This window comes from Haliotis rufescens, unplaced genomic scaffold, assembly GCF_023055435.1.
Source record: "Haliotis rufescens isolate VD_foot unplaced genomic scaffold, xgHalRufe1.0.p SCAF_77, whole genome shotgun sequence".
NCBI classification, from domain to species: Eukaryota; Metazoa; Mollusca; class Gastropoda; order Lepetellida; family Haliotidae; genus Haliotis; species Haliotis rufescens.
The window spans coordinates 1,632,632-1,650,993 of record NW_025964369.1 but is presented as its reverse complement, the minus strand read 5'-3'; the positions used below and the strand labels follow the sequence as shown (position 1 = coordinate 1,650,993).

General features: G+C 37.5%; 1 protein-coding gene across 2 annotated transcripts; it reads right to left on the bottom strand.

Annotated features, from left to right (window-relative positions):
- Positions 1–2,304: 2,304 nt before the first annotated feature.
- LOC124111648 lies at positions 2,305–17,941 on the bottom strand. 2 transcript variants are annotated; one of them, XM_046471405.2, is made up of 17 exons: positions 17,747–17,832; positions 17,067–17,102; positions 12,966–13,004; positions 11,827–11,871; positions 11,450–11,488; positions 11,132–11,170; positions 9,114–9,149; positions 8,838–8,864; positions 8,024–8,059; positions 7,649–7,702; positions 6,151–6,180; positions 5,036–5,071; positions 4,545–4,580; positions 4,122–4,163; positions 3,653–3,682; positions 3,103–3,126; positions 2,305–2,398 (listed from the first exon to the last, which is right to left on the bottom strand). In XM_046471405.2, exons 1-17 carry the CDS (start codon positions 17,772–17,774, stop codon positions 2,394–2,396), a joined length of 582 nt encoding a protein of 193 aa, XP_046327361.2. In that variant the 5' UTR covers positions 17,775–17,832; the 3' UTR covers positions 2,305–2,393. The 2 variants fall into 2 exon arrangements, with proteins under 2 accessions (XP_046327361.2, XP_046327362.2); XM_046471406.2 differs by lacking the exon at positions 11,450–11,488 and having other exon boundaries at positions 17,747–17,941.
- Between the last annotated feature and the right edge of the window lie 421 nt (positions 17,942–18,362).

The following is an 18,362-nucleotide window of genomic DNA, read 5'->3' as shown; positions in this document are numbered from 1 at the left end:
GCAATGAAATTACATCACAATGCTTTGCAGACCATTGTGACGTCACTGGTTACCATGACGTCACAATCAAATGACATCACAAATGGCTCTGCTACTGAAGCTGTTAGCAGTACTTTTTACACCGAAGACACTGATAATTACTGTCTCCAAATTGAAAAAGTTGGAAGAATGATGGAAGAATGATGTTGGATGATAAATAAAATCTCACCCTCGTGTCTTTTGATATCAAATATATCAACACTCGTTGATAAAAGTGGCAAAAATCCTCGGCAAGCCTCGGAATTTTTCCTCTTTTATCAACTCTTGTTGATATATTTAATATCAAAAGCGATCGGGTGAGATTCTGTATATACTCCGAAATGTTTTTTCCCTCATAATATAGAAGTTGACATCCATATATTCTCTTCCTTATGTGTATCACTTCTAAATGCCTTTCAAAGACCTGACAAGTATTCTTGATCCTCATATGTATGAATTGTACGTATTGATGTCAGCTTTACAAGATTTACACTGAAGTACTTCACTCAAATGTCCACTGCATACCACATACAACTGTAACTAGTCTATTACATATAACTACTCTACTACATACAAATGTAACTACTCTACTACATACACATATAACTACTTTACCACATACAAATGTAACTACTCTACTACATACACATATAACTGCTTTACTACATACAAATGTAACTACTCTACTACATACACATATAACTGCTTTACTACATACAAATGTAACTACGCTACTACATACACATATAACTGCTTTACTACATACAAATGTAACTACTCTACTACATACACATGTAACTACTTTACTACATACAAATGTATTGATTTGATGTGTATAGATGTTATAAACCATGTACTTCTACAGAGGGGAATTTTAAGCCTCCTTGAGTACAGAAATGCACTTAATAAATGTTATGTTTTGGATAACACTTTACACTTGTCAGAGGGGTACACAAAGTACGTGATCTAGACCACCAGTTGTCGGACTTTCATTTTTGTGGGAAACTCGGTTGTTGAGTGGATTAGATAGCTGACTTTGTGTGCTGGCGATTAGGTGCCTCAGTCTGGCAGTGTAGGCTCGAAACCGAGACTCGACCCAAAAAGGTACGAGAATCTGTACTTTACAAAGAAAATGTTATCCCAATTATAACATTTGTTACATTTGAACACTTTCTAAATGTCATTGTGTGTTCAGAAGTGCACTTGTTCGGATATGTAAAACCTAAGAAGGTGGAAGGAATTTTCTACAAGCCATAAGTATACAGCATATATTCATTATGTTTAAAAAATAATGGCGGCGAATTGCATTTAGTGCTGTTCCGTGTGGCGTTTGAAAATATGTGGACGCACTAATACATTAAACACTGAAACCATGACCCAAAAGATATGACCATGTTGAGTATTTGAATACGTACATGATTTCTTAGAAAATCTTTAACGAGTAATTGTTTATTGATAGGCAAGAATCTCTGCAGCCGGTTCCCTCCCATGACTGATAATCATACATGACAATGAAATAACATTTGAATAAAAAATTGTGAACTCTACCCAGCTTTCTTTCTTGTTACATGGGTGATACCATTTTACTTAAGGGTACAGGGTACTCATTACTGATGCAACCAGCCATAACGAGTGTTGTTTTAACGGGTCTGCGTTTTGGCAGGTCTACGTTTTGGGAGGATACCCTGCAGCCACTAGCCGACTCGTCTCGCATCGAAACACGGGCTCTGTCCTCGCGGTCAAATGACCACGGAGTAAGCTGTTCACTGTCGGATTAATACGTGATTTCGGTATTCCTTTGCAAATTAGCTGTGGCGGAGTCGAAGTGTGAGACTGTCGGATAAACGGGTCTAAATCGCAGTGATCTAATCGTTCCCATCACTAGTATCGGATAAAACCGAATGTGGGATGAACATTTTTCTGATTAACGGGACTCGTCTCCGACCTTCCAGGTATCATGAATATAGTTTGATTGGTGGATCTGTGAGTGTAAGGTTTTTTTTTCGATGATGAATATCGTTTGTCCCACTATGTTTTTGAGTGAGTGAGGTGTGAGGGAGAGTATTTGAGTGTGAGAGTATGGCTTTGCGCCACTGTTACCAATATTCAAGCTTTATCATGGAGTGGGACACCAGAAATGAGCTTCACATTTGTAGTTATTTGTGGAAACGAATCCTGGTTTTCGGCGTGACGAGTGAACGCTTTAACCACTAGGCTAACCAATCTCCCCTGTGTTTTTTAAAAAAAGTATTTTAGATTCAATTAAATTACAACAAAAGCGTTTTCCGTTTGTGTCCTTAGGACGTTTACTACTGTCAGTTTACAAGGACAGTTCCAATGGCATCACGAGGTAACTATCGTGTCCAGCTGATCATTTATTCTGAAAAAGAGCAAATCAAATGTAGCGTTCCATACATGATATGCTTCCGATCAAATTTGTAATGAGTTGGCGATGCTACCGATAGACGGTTTCAGAGATGGATTTGTTGGGATCAGTTCCTACAATTGTCCTTATTATATATTGTCTTCATCATCCTAAAAAAATGTGTTTCATCACACATTCGAAACTGTATAGCCTCTGACTTCTTAAATTTTCAAAAAACATATTCTGTCCTAAATAATACGACAATCTTTGAGGTCAATAAGTGTTATTGAATATATGCCATTTTTTCTCTTAATCATCAAATGAAGTGTTTGTTTGTGTGTTGTTTAACACCACACTCAGCAATATTCAAGCCATATAACGGGGATCTGTATATAATCGAGTGTGGATCAGAAAATCCAGTGACTGACATCATGAACATCGATCCACGCAATTGGGAAAGGATGACATGCATCAACCAAGTCAGCGAGACTGACCACCTGATCCCATTGGTCGCACCTTACGACAAGCATAGTTGCCTTTTACGACAGCCATGGGTTTGCTGAAGACCTAGTCTACTCCGGATCTCCACGGGTCACTTGTCTATAAAGGTGTATACAATTGGACAGCAATACCACTTTGACAAATTCTTGGGTTAATCACTGCTTAGAAGATTCGGTAGCTTCAGAATAATGTTTCATACTTGTTGTATGTGTACGTACCTTCAAAATCGTTGGCACCAAAAACTGAAACAAGAAATAAGGAACAATAATTGAAAAGTGTCTCTTATTTAATAATGAATGTTTTGATGTTTATTATGAACCATCGAGGCGAGATAAGTCCCAAGTGTTGCCTATAATTAAGTCACCTTTTCTGATATGGCATATGCAACTGCAGGAAAGTCTCAATACCTCTTGTATCCCTTTTTAAAAGCATTCTGAAGCTACGTTTGATCGTGATCTTAACTTTAGCATTTCACTGCGTTTGAGAGCGTATTGTACGCCTTCTGTATGGGGAATGTACGTTTAGGTTTAAGACAACAAAACCGTGCGCTACTACTTTACAAGTGAGTTAGGGAGTGAGAATGGTTTTATTCCAGCAATATCACGGAGGTGGACACCAGAAATAGGCTTCACACATTGTACCCATGTCGGGAATCGAACCCAGGCCTTCGGTGTGACGAGCGAACGCTTTATCAACTAAGCTACCCGACCGCCCCTACTTAACAAGAGATATGTGTGATAATAAACCTAAATCTATATTCGGTCGTACCTGTTATTAGTCCTTTGATTATTCCTTGAACTGAAAGAGAGAACTATTGATAGAAACCAATCTGATGTGGGTAATGCTAGAATCAGAAGTTCCACATTAATAAATCCAGCACTTGGGATGGTCATGTTGTCAGAGTAACACACACATCCCTGATGACCCATTTTAAATATATGAATGATATGTACACTTAACAGTAACAGCACAATGTTCGCCACATTCGCTTGATACCCCTGATGACGGAATATGTCTCACCAACATAACGTCCAGTTTTCATGTATAAAGTCGCTTTATTACAAAATAACATACATAATATTATACATTTAATGTACATTTTAAAGGCGACATTTATAACAGTGTAGAACTAAGTTTTATCACTTTATCGTTTGGACGCTTAACGTTCTGTTATTTTAAGGTTGAGGACAAACCTAAAATATAAGAGCCAGATTCTAATTAACTTGTGTATACTTACACAAATGATCTTCGTAGACTTTAGCACCTCCTGCTACAAGAACTGGATACACAAATGAATCAATTTAATTGTCTTTCTCACTACATCATGCAACTCTCTTCCTCATATCGTTCATTCACCCGATGAAGGAGTAAGCATATACTCCGAAATGTTTTTTCCTCATAACATAGAAGTGGACATCCATAAATTCTCTTCCTTATGTGTATCACTTGTAAATGCCTTTCAGAGACTTGTACACATAGTATTACAGTTACACTTATGACCATATAAGTTACATGTGTCCAATACCATGTATTCATGTACAATGTACTTGCACGATACTTAAGTCAAGGTCTGATATGCATCCGTTGGCTCTCAAATAAACAACATACACATTGTTGTCACATGTCATACGATGGAACTGACTTGTCTAAAAGTACGTACCATTTGCGAGTCGTTTGGTATCAAATGCTTTAATAACTGAAATAGAATAAAGGTGTAAATCATTACAATTCCCTTTTCTTAGTTCCATTATATGTTTTATTGTTACCGACACCTCATTAAGAAGCACCACATGTAGCATAATACTTTCCCAAGGTATGTGTAAGTGAAGTGTGTGAAGGTGGGGAACTGTATTAGGGATACGTTGTCAAATATTTCATACATCCTTGAGAGCTTTAGCATCAGGTCCCAGATTCAGGTTTATTAAATCACTAACGAGTTCAGCTGTATCATCTCTTGAGTTTAAATTACAGGAGACATTTTCTCAAACCTCCTAATATAAGTTTATGTTGATGAATCGACAAAGGAAACAAGTGTAAATATTCAGTTTAACACGAAAAATGGTCGTCGATCATGTACAAATTGTGCGTTCACGTCATCGGCAGAATAGCGTCATGGAAGTATTTTTGTTCGCTATGGTATTTAATACTTACGTGTAATCCGGCCCTCGGGTGCCAAGCCTCGAAGCACTGTAACCATAAAAATACAGTAAGGATATTGAAATGAATGATTAATTTCAATGTGATTTCAGCATACTCTAATTAGCATTGGATTGGTCTTGCTTGAGCAGAACACTGACTTGTCATTTTGACAATGCAATGTGTACAAAATGGGCTAGGATCTTAAAATATAATTTTCTATCACTTAAACTTGACATACTGCCTTCATAGTTTATAGTTTTAACCAGTGTCCTCTTTAGAAGCGAGACAAAGGGATGGTGTCACATATGATCAAAAGCATTTGATCAAATGTGATTTTCAGTACAGTTACACTCTTCAAAAAAAGAAACGCACAGTTATATGAAAAACAGAACACATGCATACTTAAGTTTGTGTTCATATTTATATAAGAGAAATAAGATAAATGATGTTTAAGATGAAAGTCAAACCACATCATGGCGACGTGTTCACACTGGCAAATGAGTGAGTGGTTGAGTAGGTTTGTTGGTGGGTTGGTTGGTTGATTGGTCAGTTAGTTGTTTAACGCCGCACTCAGCAATATTCCAGCTATATGATGGCGGTCTGTGAATAATCGAGTCTGAAGTGCATCATGAAATCCACAGTAACATCTGGGTTATAAACAAATGTTGCAAGTTGATACGATCCTAGGAGTGAGGTGAATATTGTAGCATTGACCCACATGGTCTTTTCTGAAAATATTCATTGTGACGGTTTATAATTTCAAAATAATTTTCAAACTGTCCCTTTTGATATATTTTGCAGACTTCTGATCTCATGGTCATATCAACATTCCATGGGTGTGACCATCAACCAAGTTATTAACGACCCGTGGAGATCCGGGCTAGAATAGGCCTACAACAACCGTAAAAGGCGACTGCGCTTGTCATTAGAGCCGACTAACGGGATCGGGAGGTCAGGCTCGCTGACTTGGTTGAAGCATGTCATCATATCCCTGTTGTGTGGATCGATGCCCTTGAATTCAATCACTGGATTGTCTGGTCCAGACTCTATTATATACAGACTGCCATCATAAAGCTGTAATATTGCTGAGAGCGGGTTTAAACAACAAACAAACAAACAAAACTTACCATCCAAGATTTTCTGGTTTTCTTTTAGATCTGAAAGGGCATAGAAGGTATACATACTACCACAATAGATTGTCAGCATGCTGTCAGAGAACAGAAATAACAAAATATAAATCTATGTAAAAGGGTTGAGATAACTTTTCTTTCAGGCGAATCTACAGAACAGATATGTGCAAATATTCACTATTTAAATTTATAATGTACGTGAAGGTCATCAGCAGAATAATGCTATGTTTTACATACGTAAGTTATAATTTAATGTTATACAAAACCACAGTCAAACTATCTATTGGCGACTTGTAAATACTCGAATAAGGGCCAAGCAAATAAGTCGTTGGTGTCTGGAAGAACTCCCACTGTGCACGATTGCATCCATTCAGCTACTAAAGTAAAACAGGGTTATCTCTAGGAAACACTTTTAATTCGCCCAGTTCCAAATTTTTCAGTTACGTACACTAAGTGCATCCCCAGGTGTTCTACCTTAATGATACTGACAGTAACATATTTAGCTTTTATAGGGTGACAACTATAACGATACTAGCAATGGACCACATGTCACACTTTATATGAAAAGCGACCCTAAATGGATGAAGGAATTGCGCGTTAGAGCCACCATCTACAGAAAGGATGAATATTGTCACCACAACATGCTGTGAGAACATTGGCTACTCATTAGATACTGAATTGGCATAGTTGCTTCCAACAAATATCCGGTCACAACCAAGGCAGGAAACACCGAATGATCTACTGATGGCAAACAAAAGTAGAAAATATAGATCGAAGAGATTTCATTGTCAGTCAGATGAAGCTATCTATTTTGCCTTACTACAGTTTTCTATATGTTTCCAGACTACCTACATAGATAATTATTTAAATACTATATTTGACTGACTGATCTATTGTCTATTGCACACCGATGTCGATAAACTGGCGTACAATCATGGATATGTTGTACGTTAAGGTCATTAGTTTGGTTGTCAATAATTCTATCTTCAAAATGAATAAAGGAAATGCGTGTTAGTTCCATCAGCCAACGAAATGATCAATACTGTCAGAAGTTGTTACCATGCTGTTTGAACATTGGCTGCTTCGATAACTGCTTATTTTCCAGTCGCTTCAATACAACAACATGGGCAACACGGAATGTCATGGGTAACTGATGAAGAAAATTGAGACCTAGAGATTACAATGTTAATTAGATGAAGCTTTCTGGTTTGCCTTACTATAATTTATCACTACTAACAGGGGTCTATGAAATGCTAACATCACAGATTATGTAAATACTATATTCGACTGACAAGTCTGTAACCTAAGTCGCACGTCTATCATTTAAATAATCAAACATGTAATGACTTTTATTACCTGAAACACACCAATTGAGAAGATTTAAATTTGTAATAGATGGTCTTTTTTTCTGTTGCTATTAAATACAATAACTGTACTCCTGTAACTGATGAAAGTTATTGTGGGAAACAAAGGCAACACATCTATTAATACATACCATTTGGTTCCAAAGCGGTAACACCGGATTTAACAGGTAAGTCAAGTGAAATTACTGTAAAATAAGAAGTAAATAAAGGACGTTATTAACATGACTGAAAAGTTGATGCAGTGGATAGTAAATTATAAGTCGATTCATATATTTGATTACAATTTGATGTCTATGGCGTGCATATACGTGTCTTGTAAGCTTGCACCTTTCAGAATCTTTAAACAAAGTTCCAAAGATTTCCTGAACTATAACAAAATGTACGTATTGAAACTATTCACACGTTCGAGAATTGATTAGAACACGAAGAGTACACTAATTTGGGTTGAATTCAGGAATGAGATATCCTCCGATGAAATGATCATAGATTTTTTTTAGGTAACATACATGTTTTGCGATACTCGGCCCCCATGTCTTGAAGATCTGTAAGAGTTAAAACACACCAATAGAATAACATACATTAAGTCACTCTGTATTATCACTTTTGAAGTGAACTAGAATCGAGTGAAAAATATGTTTTCCCTCATCAAATACAGTGCAGGTTGTGCACAATCCCTTTATAATGACAAAATCGTATTTCAAATATGTTTTAATTGGAAGATTTGTTTGTGGTTTCACGCTGCACTGCAATCCAGTGGTTGACATGAGGATCGATCCATGCAATGGGGATCGATGACATGCTTCAACCAAGTCAGCGAGCCTGACCACCCGATCCCGTTAGTCGCCTCCATCGACAAGCATAGTCGCCTTTTACGGCCAGCATGGGTCGCTGAAGACCTTTTCTACCCCGGATCTTCACGGGTCCATCTGCATTACAGATCATGTTACAGATCCACACCACAAAGGAAAAAGTGTACCAAAGTTTTTGACAAAGAGGATTATGTAGATGTTGCATGTGTAAAACATTTGGTAGTGAGTGACACTTGAAATAGTCGCCAATCTTCTTGAAGCATATTGGGAATCGATCTTTTGTCTCTGCTCGATGAGCTTTAACCACGAGGCCAACACTCATGTTGTCGCATCCTCGCACACAATGTTGAAACTTGATTGTGTTTTTTTAAATCGTCTCGTTTCTGTTCACATTCTGTATGTTTTAAACAAACTGTGTATACTGTTATGTAAGAAAAGTAAACAGAGAATAAAACCTTCACTGAAGATGTTGAAACATTTAATTAACACATACTTCTTTATTAATACCTACATTCCACACAGACCCTGCTTGTCATCACTGGAATAGAAAGAACAAAACGTTGGAAATATGTATCAATAAGTATTGTTTAAGAACAAGGTACAGATTTATGCCAATGAGTGTTATTTGGAAGTGTTACTTTTATTGATGGTGGTACAGATGTATAACAATGAGTGTTATTGGCAAGTATTACTTTTGTTGATGGTGACACCTGGTTTCAAGTACACACACTTGCCAACATCATGCAAATTACCTGTGCTTAAATATATGTAGTTTGCCAGTACATACCTCTCTCAAAACGATGATCGTCATACAACCCGAGGACTGAAACGTCAAATAAAATCGAGTTATTGTCTTCATTCCTCTGCGAATTGTACACGTGTGCTGATTGTATATTTGATGGTTTTGATGTGAAGACGTGAAGGATGAACGATATGGTATAAAGGATAACCTCTAGTGAAGTAGGTTTGTCCAGTGTCACAGCAGTATGAGTTTCCCAGAGACTGACACAGTTGGGGCTCATGGTACCCATTTGGCCATCAAGGATGGGGAGGCTATGTGAGGATGGGGATGCTCGAAACTAACGTCACACTTAATCGTTGACCGGCCGTGCAATTAGAATGAAGAATCCACATGAATGTTTGACAAGGGGGATGACTTCAACTTTCAATCCGTCAACTTTCTCTTCATGTCGAGATCTTTTGAGTTTGCTCTGTTTACTAACAGAGCAGTATCGTCGTTTTCTACAGTGATTCATAAACACATACTTATGATAAGTTGGAATCGTACAGTGGTAGCTTTTGACAATGGAAATGGAGTAGTTGATTATATTTAATTTCTTCCCTTGGCGATCTGTAGCCATTATCTTGCATAGAGAAGAAGAAACCTTTTCACAAAAGACAATAAAGGCAACTGTGATTTACCTCATCCATTGAAGACAGAACAGGTGACGTGAAATGAGGTTTAAGGTCGCGTCCTAGATTATTGCAACCGATATAGCGACGTGAATGCACGTGTATGTGTGGCTGCTTGTACTAGTCCGGACTGATTTATAGTGCTAGCCAACTGAGACACCATGCCGCAGTTTAACATGAATACCCCACTCAGACACAGTTTACTGACTCTGAGCCGACCAGTTCTTGTCTTATCCCCTCAATGCCGAGCGTCAGACAGGGTAACGACAAGTACCATCTTTTAACGCCTTTTGGTATGACGCGGCCGGGGATCGAACCCCGGACCTTCCGCTCTCCGGGTGGACGCTTTACCACTAGACCACGGAGACGGTTCGAAGACAGAACAGAGTCCGACTGATGACATATGTCGTAAAAAATACATGCGCACATTTTGCCGCTTATAACTTCCTTTTTTCTATTTTCACTGTCGTTTGTAAATAGATAGACATCTACGCGATGCACCGCATTAACCGAATCATACTTCAAACACGTCAGAGATTACACATATTAATTTTAATACCCCACAACCTTTAGAATTAAGAAGATTGTTCCACAGAGCTGTTCATAGACTTAGGGACCCGTGAAGATCCAGGTTAGAGTACATCTTCACCAACCCATGCTTGCGGTAAAGAAAACGTCCATGCTTATCGTAATAGGCTACTAACGGGATAGGGTAGTAAGGCTCGTTGGCTTGGGTGGACCCGTGAAGATCCGGGGTAGAAAAGGTCTTCAGCAACCCATGCTGGCCGTAAAAGGTGACTCTGCTATTCGTAAAAGGCGACTACCGGGATCGGGTGGTCAGGCACCCTGACTTGGTTGATGCATGTCATCGATCCCAATTGCGTGGATCGATGCTCATGATATTTATCACTGGATTGTCTGGTCCAGACTCGATTATTTACAGACCGCCGTCATATAGCTGGAATATTGCTGAGTGCGGCGTTAAACAACAAACAAACAAACAAATGGTTGATGCATGTCATTGTATCCCAATTGCGTGGATCGAGTCTCATGATATAAATCACAGGATTGTCTGGTCCAGACTCGATTATTTCATACCGCCGTCATGTAACTGTAATAGTGCTGAGTGCGGCGTTAAACAACAAACAAACAAACATAGACTTAGGGCTGTCGTTGCGCTACGATCGCCTTCTGGAACGGGACCCTGGTCCACAAAGTCTACAATCACATCACAATACCCTATGACGGTGAACAATGCCATCTGACGTCAGCCTGGCAACCGGGTTGCTCAGGTCATCGAGTGTGCATAATGTCCCCTTTGTGACACGCAATGTTATTGTTAAACGGATGATCTCTTCACGGGCGAGTAATATAAAGGTTTCCATTACTTACATGCAATGATCTCATCGACTCTATAGTCCAAAAAATCGCCTGAAATTGAGAAGTGACAATGACAGTGAATAGAGATACTTGATTTCAAAGAATTGTTATTTTTCTTCATCTGCCTATATTACAAGGTCTCTAATTTCACACAACTATGTGTTCTGTAGCTATTCGTTTCTTATATCAGTTCTCAACAACAATAGAATAATTCCACGATTTACGTTTTAGAAAAGACACATATCTCTAAAACATCAATGTTGTTATTGCATCACTGAAACAAGCATGGATGTGAGCATTACACATCCAGTGTATATCTCTAGTACATACTTTCAACTGCGTGACGGCCAATGGTGTTAAGTACTGGTACTAAAATAAATACATTTCTTTGGTTAATTGAGAGCTTGGTATTATTTTGATATACAGAATAACAGAGGACACAATTAAACAGTTTTCTCATTACAACAGCACCGTAACTGTATGTATATTTCATGTTACTTTCAAATTTCTAACTGTAACTGAAAGTAAATTTCATGTTTATTAAACATGTAAATTTAACATTTTGAATAATTTTATATAGTTAAGGAGATAGTACACATAGTTAAGGAGGAATCAGTGCATCAACTATTTTGACTAAGTGATTACCGATATATGCACAGCAGAAAAAGTAAATTAATATATATTTATGAAATCGTGTTTCTGCTTACCTGATTCCAAAGAAGGGAAAGTGTCCTTAGCTATATAATCGAGCCCTGAATATATATAATATGCATGTCATTCAATAAACAATGTTTCAAATATAAAAATGTTTATAATTAGTAATATCAAAGCACAATGATTGCAATATTGATTGCAATCGATACACTATATGAAATGTGATGCAGTGAAACATCAAAAGAATATACTCAGTGTATGAGAAAGGATGCCTATAATACACTTTGATCCTAAATTGGTTATGATTACATACATAAATATGCCATTAGCTATTACACCGTCACATCCTAAAGGAGAAACTATCGTTATGTTATTTTGTGCACATCATTGCTCTGATTGAGTTCTCATAATTCATCAACTTTTAATATGCACAGCCATTCAGACAGCAATCAAGAAGGGAGATTTCTTTTTGAGGTGAAACTATGGAAAAATATACCAATGTTTGGCAATGAAAGTGTGATTTATGTGGCAAAACCATTTCCGAAGAAATCAAACACAAATTCAACATTGTGTCACTCAGACTCGGTTGTGAGCAGACTCATATTGTTTTCTAGGAACCAAACGCTCAAAGACGCTTTATTATTAATCTAATAATCAAGTAAGCAACAGCATTGATCATGCAACGTTTGCAACGTGCTGAAAGAGGGCACTCGTCAGTAAACTGTTCCCCAAATGTTGCATATTTCTCAATCTGTCATCAGCGGATTGTGGACCTGATAGCAACAGAGATATTATGTTGATCGAGGATCGACGATCGATGATCGACGCGGCTCTGGGCTCCCAAGGGCAACAACTCGAGCCTACTACAGAATAGTAAGAGTGAGTGAGTGAGTATGGTTTTACACCGCTTTTAGCAATATTCCAGCAATGTCACGGCGGGGGACACCAGAAATTGGCTTCACACATTGTACCCATGTCGGGAATCGAACCCGGGTCTTCGGCATGACGAGCGAATGCTTTAACCACTAGACTACCCGACCGCCCCCAGAATAGTAAGAACGATGTCATTAGGAAATCCTTTCAATAATGATAATAACTACATGTGCTGTGAAGAATTACCAGTCCTGATCAATATTGAACTTATAACTATTACGTATATAGTTATGTTATACAATTAGGAGTTTGTACATACGGTCATTTGTCACTCCACCAAATGTATCGGCACCAGGAACTGAAATAAATTTGTCAAGTACTGTTGAATAAAATATTCCTTGCTGGTGTCACCATTGGTCAAATATATCACAAGTCGTGACCAGGACATTGTGAAGAGAATGAAAAGATAACCGCACCATATTATCGATATATAGCAATGTTACTTGTATATTTGATGTCACTGAAACCAAATGCACAGCAAGAGGTTACAAATGTTGCATTTGCACCATTCAATGCCACGTGGAACACTGACAACATATAGTCATCTTATACTTTTTTATAGTCGTATTTCATAGTGATCTCTGAACAAATATTCTGACAAATAAACAATAATATATTTCAAATATGTGTACAACAAAGCTTTTATACTTGTAATGTTGGATGTAATTAGAAATTAGTTAACTGTTCAATGGCATAACATTCAATTAAGAGTGTGCGTCATTGCATTTAAAGAATATTCAATGAACACATGTTATATGGACGTATAGAACAATATGCATCCATGGGTAATCTGATCAGCGTTGTATCCGGTTTTGATCTGTTTCTATAATGATCTATTGGACCTAAACATCCATCATATTATCGTCTCTTCTGTTTGGTTTGGACGTAGTAAACTTTGGCAGGTATGCCCATGTAAATACCATTATCATAATGTTTAGTATAAATGCCTTCACTGTTGATAATCGCAGTACAGTCCACACCTATAGTATGACTATACACAGAACGTATATGTTATATTTAGAAAGGTGTAACTGGTTACATCTATTAACAGTACAAAGTTTGATATGGACATACTCTTAAAAGGGTATTTCAATCTGCATGGATACAGCACCCGTTCTATATTAATCAATAAGAAATTAATAGACAAAGGCTTATATTCGCGTATGTGTGTGACATTCCTTATAACGCATTTGTATCAGTTATCAACTGTCTTCCGTTTCGGGAGTGTATGAGAACGCAATTCCTAGTGGTGTCTGAATACACTGATTGTGTATTTCTAGAATGCAAATCCTAGTGGTGCCTGAATACACTGATTGTGTATTTCTAGAACGCAATTCCTATTGGTGCCTGAATACACTGATTGTGTATTTCTAGAACGCAATTCCTAGTGGTGCCTGAATACACTGATTGTGTATTTCTAGAACGCAATTCCTGGTGGTGCCTGAATACACAGATTGTGTATTTCTAGAACGCAATTCCTATTGGTGTCTGAATACACTGATTGTGTATTTCTAGAACGCAATTCCTGGTGGTGCCTGAATACACTGATTGTGTATTTCTAGAACGCAATTCCTGGTGGTGCCTGAATACATTGATTGTGTATTTCTAGAACGCAATTCCTATTGGTGTCTGAATACACTGATTGTGTATTTCTAGAACGCAATTCCTGGTGGTGCCTGAATACACTGATTGTGTATTTCTAGAACGCAATTCCTATTGGTGCCTGAATACACTGATTGTGTATTTCTAGAACGCAATTCCTAGTGGTGCCTGAATACACTGATTGTGTATTTCTAGAACGCAATTCCTGGTGGTGCCTGAATACACTGATTGTGTATTTCTAGAACGCAATTCCTAGTGGTCCCTGAATACACTGATTGTGTATTTCTAGAACGCAATTCCTAGTGGTGCCTGAATACACTGATTGTGTATTTCTAGAACGCAATTCCTGGTGGTGCCTGAATACACTGATTGTGTATTTCTAGAACGCAATTCCTAGTGGTGCCTGAATACACTGATTGTGTATTTCTAGAACGCAATTCCTAGTGGTGCCTGAATACACTGATTGTGTATTTCTAGAACGCAATTCCTAGTGGTGCCTGAATACACTGATTGTGTATTTCTAGAACGCAATTCCTATTGGTGCCTGAATACACTGATTGTGTATTTCTAGAATGCAAATCCTAGTGGTGCCTGAATACACTGATTGTGTATTTCTAGAACGCAATTCCTAGTGGTCCCTGAATACACTGATTGTGTATTTCTAGAACGCAATTCCTAGTGGTCCCTGAAGACACTGATTGTGTATTTCTAGAACGCAATTCCTAGTGGTGCCTGAATACACAGATTGTGTATTTCTAGAATGCAAATCCTAGTGGTGCCTGAATACACTGATTGTGTATTTCTAGAACGCAATTCCTAGTGGTCCCTGAAGACACTGATTGTGTATTTCTAGAACGCAATTCCTAGTGGTCCCTGAATACACTGATTGTGTATTTCTAGAACGCAATTCCTAGTGGTGCCTGAATAAACTGATTGTGTATTTCTAGAACGCAATTCCTGGTGGTGCCTGAATACACTGATTGTGTATTTCTAGAACGCAATTCCTAGTGGTCCCTGAATACACTGATTGTGTATTTCTAGAACGCAATTCCTATTGGTGCCTGAATACACTGATTGTGTATTTCTAGAACGCAATTCCTATTGGTGTCTGAATACACTGATTGTGTATTTCTAGAACGCAATTCCTAGTGGTGTCTGAATACACTGATTGTGTTTTTCTAGAACGCAATTCCTATTGGTGCCTGAATACACTGATTGTGTATTTCTAGAACGCAATTCCTGGTGGTGCCTGAATACACTGATTGTGTATTTCTAGAACGCAAATCCTATTGGTGCCTGAATACACTGATTGTGTATTTCTAGAACGCAATTCCTAGTGGTGTCTGAATACACTGATTGTGTATTTCTAGAACGCAATTCCTATTGGTGCCTGAATACACTGATTGTGTATTTCTAGAATGCAATTCCTATTGGTGCCTGAATACACTGATTGTGTATTTCTAGAACGCAATTCCTATTGGTGCCTGAATACACTGATTGTGTATTTCTAGAACGCAATTCCTAGTGGTGTCTGAATACACTGATTGTGTATTTCTAGAACGCAATTCCTATTGGTGTCTGAATACACTGATTGTGTATTTCTAGAACGCAATTCCTATTGGTGCCTGAATACACTGATTGTGTATTTCTAGAACGCAATTCCTGGTGGTGTCTGAATACACTGATTGTGTATTTCTAGAACGCAATTCCTAGTGGTGTCTGAATACACTGATTGTGTATTTCTAGAACGCAATTCCTATTGGTGTCTGAATACACTGATTGTGTATTTCTAGAACGCAATTCCTAGTGGTGCCTGAATACACTGATTGTGTATTTCTAGAACGCAATTCCTATTGGTGTCTGAATACACTGATTGTGTATTTCTAGAACGCAATTCCTGGTGGTGCCTGAATACACTGATTGTGTATTTCTAGAACGCAATTCCTGGTGTCTGAATACACTGATTGTGTATTTCTAGAACGCAATTCCTAGTGGTGTCTGAATACACTGATTGTGTATTTCTAGAACGCAATTCCTATTGGTGTCTGAATACACTGATTGTGTATTTCTAGAACGCAATTCCTATTGGTGTCTGAATACACTGATTGTGTATTTCTAGAACGCAATTCCTAGTGGTGTCTGAATACACTGATTGTGTATTTCTAGATCAGTAGTAGAAGTTATGGTATATCAATTCAGCATTTTTCAATAATGGCGGGTAGCCATGATGTATTTGTATTAGATAGACACTACATGTCAGTCATGCTTACATATTGTAACAGTTTTGGGTGCATTAAAATTCATATCGGATGGTTGTGTTATTAAGTTTTACGAGTACTAATTCAATAAATTTAAATCGATGACAGAACAGATGTCATGAAGTTACATGTATTCAGGTCAACAAACCTGACCTTGTCCTTTTTAATAAATCCAATGAATTGTTAATATCATTGAGTTTTCTGTCCCTTTTGACAACTAATGTGATTGACAAGATTCAGGAAAAAACATGGCAAACATGCCCTTTGAAATGCGTGTAGAAGGGACAGGTGCCCTGACTGTGTCAGGATCACCCAAATCTTCTTTACTGCATTTATTTATTTTAATCTGTCACTAACAATAATAATAATAATAATAATAATAATAATAATAATAATAATAATTACAATATGGGCTGTGAATAATTGCCAGCCTTGATCAATATTGAACTTATTATGATGATATATATATTTTTAACATCAAATAATGAGTTTGTACATACGGTTTGAATTCACATCTGCACCCACGGCGCCGAGAACTGAAATAGATTTGTCAAGTACTGTTGAATGAAATATGTCTTGCTTGTGTCACTATTGGTCTAATGTATCAACAGTCGTGACCAGCACATTGTGATGATAATTTAATTACATTTAGCCTCATCCAATGCTACAAGAAACACTGACAACATATAGTCGTCTTACACTATTTATAGTCTTTTTCATAGTGATCTCTGCAACAAAAATACTGCCAAATATACAAAAAAATTATTTTGAATATGAGTACAACAAAGCTTTAATACTTCACAGGTTAGATGTAATTAGTAAACAATAGGATCACATTTAATTAAGTGTGTGCGTCATTGCATTTAAAGAATATTGAATCAACACATGTTATATGGACGTATCAAGAACAATATGCATCCATGGATGATCTGATCAGCGTTGTATCCGGTTTTGATCTGTTTCTACAATGATCTATTGGACCTAAACATCTATCATATTATCGTCTCTTCTGTTTGGTTTGGACGTAGTAAACTTTGACAGGTATGCCCATGTAAATACCATTATCGTAATGTTTAGTATAAATGCCTTCACTGTTGATGATCACAGTACAGTCCACACCTATAGTATGACTATACACAGAACTTATATGCAATAAAGCGAAATAAAAAATACAACTTACCAAAAACTAAGAGGACCAGTGATTCCATGACAGCGTGCTTCAAGTGGAAGATCACGATGAAGATTTGGGTTGCAGGGAATGTTCATCCACTTAAATACGCAACCAATTTAATCAAAAATGATAACATTCCCGTACTTTACAATTTTAATTTTTAGGCTAGAAATAGAAAATGAAATATCAGGTTGCCTTTGTCATGTTTAATCGTACACAGCTTTATGCAAATGCGTTCAGGGTACAGCCCATATCTAATGATAATATTTTAATACCAAGGACAAATCAAATGGATATCATGCTCATTGTAAAACCAAATGACAAGTCAATATATACTGTCCCACGTAAGGTCTGTTGCTTGCAACAGAATGACAACGAAACAGACGTTTTTAAAAGATAAGGGAGACGTTGAATTAAGAGCGTTATTTATCACGTTATTATCGAGTCCTGTAAAAACCCTGACTAGAAACCAGGGACAAATTCTTTCAACTGAATCACAAAACGAAACAGACGTTTTTAACAGGAACAGAGAAGGAAGGGAGACGTTGAATTAATAGCGTTATTTATCACGTTATTATCGAGTCCTGTAAAAACCCTGACTAAAAACCAGGGACAAATTCTTTCA

Coding starts and splice junctions, on each gene's coding strand:
- LOC124111648 (XM_046471405.2), bottom strand. CDS start 17,774: ATGGAATCACTGGTCCTCTTAGTTTTTG. Junction 8,060..8,837: donor AAGCAGGGTCTGTGTGGAAT/GTAGGTATTAAT, acceptor TAACTCTTACAG/ATCTTCAAGACATGGGGGCC. Junction 3,127..3,652: donor AATCAAAGGACTAATAACAG/GTACGACCGAAT, acceptor TTCTTGTTTCAG/TTTTTGGTGCCAACGATTTT.